Source organism: Cariama cristata, unplaced genomic scaffold (assembly GCF_000690535.1).
Source record: "Cariama cristata isolate BGI_N322 unplaced genomic scaffold, ASM69053v1 scaffold41767, whole genome shotgun sequence".
NCBI lineage: Eukaryota > Metazoa > Chordata > Aves > Cariamiformes > Cariamidae > Cariama > Cariama cristata.
Genome location: NW_009626693.1, coordinates 417 through 7,108, shown reverse-complemented (window position 1 = coordinate 7,108; position 6,692 = coordinate 417). Strand labels below are relative to the sequence as shown.

Here is a 6,692-nt window from a genome sequence, read left to right as displayed (position 1 = left end):
TGCTGTTTATTTAATTAGAATTAATGTAAAATAAAATGAAATTAAATCATGACCAAACCCCCGCAGCAAAACCTCTGTAGCTTATTGCGTTTATTTCTGTTGTGTCTCTGCTGAATGATCCTTTTCCGTTCCCAGAGCAGGTGGGGCTGGATGTGCCTCTGGATCCCACCGTTGGCAGCCCAGTTTGTCGGGCGAGGGGATGGGATTTCTGCAGAAGTGGTCGAGGCACAGATGCTTGCTCCATTAGATTGATTTTGTTACAGGATATAGTAATTTTTAGACCATCTTGTTAGCAGAATTCAGGTCCCAAGCCATCATAACCTGCCTGTGAGGCAGGTGAAGTTGTGTGTGTGTGACTTGAGACTGTTGTAGATGCAGCATTGGTCACAACAGCGTATTCCTGTGTGTTTCACTAAAAATACTGTTTTCAGCACACTGTTAGCCCAGGTTTAGGGTGTGATGCTCTGCTAGGTCACATGCCTAATTTGCTAGGCACTTGTTATTTGCCCTGCTTGTCACAAAGTTCTCTTTGTAAACTGACACATGGTGTGCGGCAAATAGATTCCTTAGTATTTCTGTCCACCCTCAGATGGAGGGAGGAGATCCCTCTGGTTTTGTAACTTGTCTTTCTTTACATTTTGGTAGGCATCCACCAGAGACGCTCTGAATAACAAAAGTATCAAGCCATTGTTGAACGCATTTAACCAGATTCCTGGGAGGTAAGTAAATGGTGCTGGATTTTACAAGGTGCCTATTCAGATAATTTTTAGTAATTTGTCCCTAAAAGTTGTTACTAACTGATATGGAATGTTTGTATTTGCAGTGAAAATGAAAAGAAGTGTACCTTGGATCAAGCTTTCAGAGTTATTGTAGAAGAAGAAATAGTAAGTACTTAAAACTGCTACAGCTTATCTCTTGATAAAGCTCATGTTTCTATTTGCAAGTGAGTGTATTGACAGCAACTTACCTTAGTATAAGGAAATACTGTTTATTAAAAACATGAATTATGTAAAAGTTATCTAATTAAGATCAAATATAGATTATTAAAGGAGCTTGGTAGATAGGACAGAATGGCTGTGTATTACAGATAGCACACTATAGCGAGAGGTGTTGATTTAGCCTTTTCCAGCAGTTCTTTGTAATGCTTATGAAAGTCTGCTATGTCTTAAAAATCTAGTTCATAAATACGCACTATTCTACAGCCGTGTTTTAAGAGTGGAGTGGGTTATCTGTTACTAGCATGTAACAAAGCTGCCTGTCAGCTGAAAAGAATCATGAAAGGAATCAAATGATGTTTTTGTTGGTATTACTTAAATGAAATGCTGAATGTGGGATATTACATTTCAGAGATAAACGACTCTCTCTACACAGTAGTTGTACGGTCTTTAATGGCTGGAAGCGGGCAAGAAATGTTGCTCACTAAATACAAATTTCATACACTTAACTGACAGGTCTGATTTAGTAGATTGTTTGAAGTCTTGGAAAATTGAGCGTCAATATTTGTTTTAAATATGCCTATTTGGAAACAAGAATTTTAGTTTTGTTAGATGTTTTTAGGTCAGAATAGAGAAGTTTAACACTGTTTTGTTTGTTTAGATAAACAAAGCTCCATGTGAAAATCTCCTGGCAATTATTTCTCTTGCTATTAATGGAGTCACAGAAGGTGAGCATCTTTCTCTCAAATCTGTTGGCAGTTTTAGGGAGCATTTAGGGGAATTTTAAAGTCTTGATTTTTGGAAGTCATCTACAGCAGTTAGCTTTTGTAATATGTGGCCCTTATGCTAGTGTTTATTAAGTCTGTTTCACAAGAGGAATGAAGTATAATATAATTAAATTCAGTTATATGTGTGACATTTTTGTTGGTATCTTTTTTTTGTCTTTTAAATAGAGGAAGATGCATGGTTTTGGTTGCAACATAATTAGCATTTCCTATCTTTGTCCACCACTGTAAAATGCTTAGAAGCCTCCCATCATAATTTCAGAGATGAGACCACTGAGGCAGAGAGGTTAAGTGACTTGTACTTTTCTCTGTCAGTTGCTGACAGAGCCCGAAATAACTTCTCCTGAATATCTGTGCTCCTCTCCCAGTGCTGACCTGTTTTTTAGATACTCAAATCTGTTTCTGTAAGCGTCTTTTGCATCAGAAATCAGTGCGCTCATCTCTTCTGAAGAGGCTTTTGTGCTCTTCCCTTTGTTTATGTGTTCACATTACACATCAATTACTTGTTTGTTTTAGTAAGTATAGCTCAACTAGATAACATGTTTTATGAACTGTAGAATAACAAGACCTGTGATTATGAGGAATGCAAATACTACCAAATTGTAGAGCATAGGTAGACAGACTTGGAGCACGGCTTTAGTGGTGCTTTTCTTGAGGACAGACTCCCGAACTTTGTGGGTGTGTGTAGTGTAACTAGCTGTGGATTTAGAAGTCTGAAAGAGTTCATGTGCAGTCTGCAAAGAGATGCAGCTTTGTTGCAGACTTTGAGGTCTTTAGAACAGTTATTATTATTTGCCTTATGTTAGTGCAGAGCTCTTGTAAAGCCTATCTGCATATGTGTACATATAGAAATAGCTTTAATGGAAGTTCACACTTTAGCCCAGGCTTTTTGTTAGGGTTTGTAGGATCCCGGGAGAACTTTTTACTTTTTTAACATCATGACCCTCAACTGCCATGCGTCTTTATTGCATTTCAGCTCAAATTTGCTGAATAATATATTCCCTATTCCTCATAGGTATCTGCACTGCATCAACCCCATTTGTGCTTCTGGGGGATGTTCTGGATTGCCTGCCTTTGGATCAGTGTGACAAAATCTTCACTTTTGTGGAGAAAAATGTTGCTACGTGGAAATCGGTAGGCATTTTTCCAAAATGTGATATAGTTGTGCCAAAGCTTCTGTCTACCTGAACCATTTTTACAAAAAGATTTTTAGCTGTCTTTGCATCTGTTTGTGTTAAAGTAGTATCATTGAGCACGTTTTGTTCTGAGACTTAAAAATGGCTGGGCAGCAGAGGTCAGAAAATTAGTAATAAGAGAGATCATAACTTTGATGTTTTATTTGTAACTCCTTTCTCTACAGTATACAGTGTTTGTCGCATTTTAAAAACCGGAAATTTAACTTCTGATACACAACTTGTATGAGTAGCTTCTCTCTTGACTTATTATTCAGCTTTTTCCTCAGAGCTGCAGGAGATTCCTCCATCTCCAGTTTGCAGGGGAAGAAGTTGTCTTGGTCAGCTCCTTACTGAACTTTCCATTACAGGACTATAGCAATGCTGAATATGTTACCCTAAAATATTTCTGCTCTTGAGGAACAGTTGGTGTTTCGAGGCCTGTGTGAGCGCTTTATGCTCTTGCTGTGCCATGGTACTGTAGCAGCAGAAGAGCTGCTGCAATGGGCTGCTGAGCTTCTGGTGCTGCAGGCCCTGTTAATTAAATAGGGAATACAGAGTCTTGGGCAGAAGTCGTAACCTACCAGCATTTTATTCCAAGGTCATAAGAAATTTTGGATCTCAGAATCTTTGATTTGCTCTTTGGCAGTAGTGTCAGCAACTCTATAGGTAACACCTGAAAAGCATTCCAGTTTCTCTGTGTTTTCCTAACCAGACTACCTCCCATAGGCATTCATTCAGGTTGTTCTGTTTCAAATAATATTGTGCTCCTGGTATGTTGACAAACTGTTCTTTGTCATTAATTCAAGTATCTGTCCATCAGTTTCTTTCACATGCTGCCAAATTACTAGTGCTGTGAATGCTCTAAATCTTTTGTGTATTGCTCTTTGCTTATGTGTATAAATAATGCATGGAATAATAAAGGCAAAAAAAAAAAAAAAAAAAAAAAATATTTGGATGATGCTCTTACAGTTTATTGTCACATGTCTTTTTTCTATATGGAGGCTGGATTTACATGTTGTGCTTTATGCTTTCTTGGAATTTGAGGGACCGCTTGTTTTATGTTGACTTGTTGTGAAACCTGCCTCTTATTTAAGGGAAGACTCCAATTTAGAGTTAACAGTAGGAATGACTCATACTTACTTATGGCTTGTGATTGAATTAAAATCTGCTCAAGAAGATTTTGTGTTCTCTTAATGTTCTAAATACCTTTACTCTGTTCCAGAATACATTTTACTCTGCAGGGAAAAATTACTTGCTACGAATGTGCAATGGTGAGTTGTAGTTTTTCAGGGCAATGGTGGGGAATGAAAGAACTCCTTATCTCAGCAAATGAAAGCAAGTTTAATAATTTGATGTACATTCAGATGTGTTCAATAAGTAATAAAAGGCAGATCACTCGGCAGATATTCATGAGTCTTGCTGATTAAGGTAAAAGTTATTCTGACCTTGGGGAAGTATTTTCATCAGTGGAGGTCATTATAGAAGAACATCTGAGAAATATTTATTCCTCAGCAATGACAAGGTCCATATCAGAGGCTGTATTTGAATAGGATTCATTTGAACTTTTTTTTTATTGCTGTTGAAGATGTTAGAAGGATTAGTAGAACGCACTTGGAAAAATTATGGCTGATCTGAGTAAGTTACTAGTGTTTAAATATACAAATTAGCTTCCTTTCATTAGCTATGTAGGTCATGGAATTAGCAAGTCTTGAATTCTAGTGTGTGAGAAATTGAAAGAGGGATAAATACTAATATTCTTTACTTTTTACAATATTTAGACCTCCTAAGAAGATTATCGAAGTCACAAAACACAGTCTTCTGTGGAAGAATTCAGCTGTTCTTGGCTAGGTTATTTCCACTTTCAGAAAAGTCAGGTGAGACTTTTTTGCATTTCATCAGACTTAACATCTAACAAAGTCTAAATATGCTGAGTCTTCTAAGTTTGAGGGTAGCAGACAAAATCCAGCTGGAGAAAATTGCTCTGCACTTTTATCTTAGTTCTTGACTCTACCCTTGATATTGTAAGTGACTTTCATTTGTTGTGATTTCAAACACAAGTTTTGAATGCTGTTTCTGAGAATTTAGTATGAGCATCTCATAAGCAGCTAACTGAATGAACAGACTTATGAACTTCACAGCTTCTAAGACTGACCCTTTGTTTTTCACAGGACTTAACTTGCAGAGTCAGTTTAACCTGGAAAATGTCACTGTTTTCAATACCAATGAACATGAGAGCACTCTAGGACAGAAGGTGAAAATTACTATGTCATTTTTCACTCATTCTGCAGTAAATGTGTAAGATTGCACAAAAGTGTGCTACTGTGCTGAATATTTGGAACTGTATGTTCATAATTTGGTTGTTACTCTTACAGACCAAGCTGCTGATCCTGGAAATAGGCTTGTTGCCTGGTACATTAAACTGTGCAGACTTTGAGGGGGGGGAAAAAAGTTGATGTGATTGTGAGGGATAAGCACTGTCACTTAACTGTACTAAGTTTTCCCCACAGTGTACAGAGGACAGATCTGTACAGCTTATTTCAAGAGAAGTCAGGCTACCATTGCAAAGCGTAGTAAGGTGTTAAGACAGGAATTTGTTGTGCATTTTACTGGAGTAATACTTTAGAGATCTTTTGAATTACCAACTTTCTGATCTAAAGTGTAATGGAATGTTTAAAATAGGGAACACTGTGAAAACTATGCAAATTGTAGTGGCACTTGTATAAGTTTTAAATTATTTTTTCCTATTAGCACACTGAGGAGAGAGAAGAAGGAATGGATGTAGAAGAAGGTGAAATGGGAGATGATGAAGCACCAACAAGTTGGTGAGCTTACAGCCATTTTAAAATAAATTGAAACAAAACTTTATAAAGTGAAAGTAAAGAGCTGTTTGGGAAATATACTTAAATGTTGTACTTGGGATTCTACTTATCTCCTATCCTTTCAGGATTAGATACAACCTAGCAGTATCTTGATCTTTTCAAATAGAGTTGCCTGGAAGAGAAAGAAATCTACAGATTATTTGAAAAAGTTGCACACCCTGGCTGAGAACCACTACTGTTCTCTCTTTTTGACAATTTTCCCAATTGTCTTGTCAAAACTTCTTCTGGTAAGATGTATTCAGGGATTCCAAGAACATGCTGTATATGCTTTTAGGAGAAAAAATTGTGTTCCTCTTCATTCTTCAGATAGTGAAAAACTCCTAGGATCCCTTTTTCTTACTATTTTTGCTTTTATGGTGAGAAAGGACAGTAGACTGGATGGGAAAACTTTTAGGGACAAATTCTGAGTTACAGATTTCTCTGTAAGGGCTCACTATTGACTCATTGTTTCACTTACAAAATTAATGATATTTTCTAGGATTGCACATTTCTGCGTGGACTCGAATTTAATATATCACTTTCAATATTACTTTTTTTTTCCGCAGTTCTATTCCAATAGATTATAACCTGTATAGAAAATTCTGGTCACTTCAAGATTACTTTAGAAATCCTGTGCAGTGCTATGAGAAGGTCTCATGGAAAACTTTTCTTAAGGTAATCTGAGTTCATGGTTTCAACCATTCTGCCTAAATAAAAATCACCATTTACATGAGTGGGACAGTGACTGCATAAGCATAGAACAGTTCAAATGCTAACTCCATTGAAAAATAATAGCACATGAGGAAATGCATTTTGCTGTTTGCTAAAGTGAGCCTTTGGTGGTGAACAGTATATTAAGATGTACAGTAAATCCCCTAATAAAATTTGTGTAAGGCAATAACAGAAAGATTTCATATGTTGCAACAATGTCAGAAGTAC

General features: G+C 36.8%; 1 protein-coding gene across 1 annotated transcript; it reads left to right on the top strand.

The window, feature by feature from the left end:
- Positions 1-645: 645 nt before the first annotated feature.
- LOC104164703 (THO complex subunit 1-like) lies at positions 646-6,428 on the top strand (the record flags this gene model as incomplete). Its single annotated transcript, XM_009704119.1, has 9 exons — positions 646-719; positions 824-884; positions 1,597-1,663; positions 2,736-2,854; positions 4,118-4,166; positions 4,674-4,769; positions 5,064-5,146; positions 5,644-5,717; positions 6,320-6,428. Coding segments are annotated over 9 exons (732 nt in total), but the record flags the coding sequence as incomplete, so codon positions are not given.
- Between the last annotated feature and the right edge of the window lie 264 nt (positions 6,429-6,692).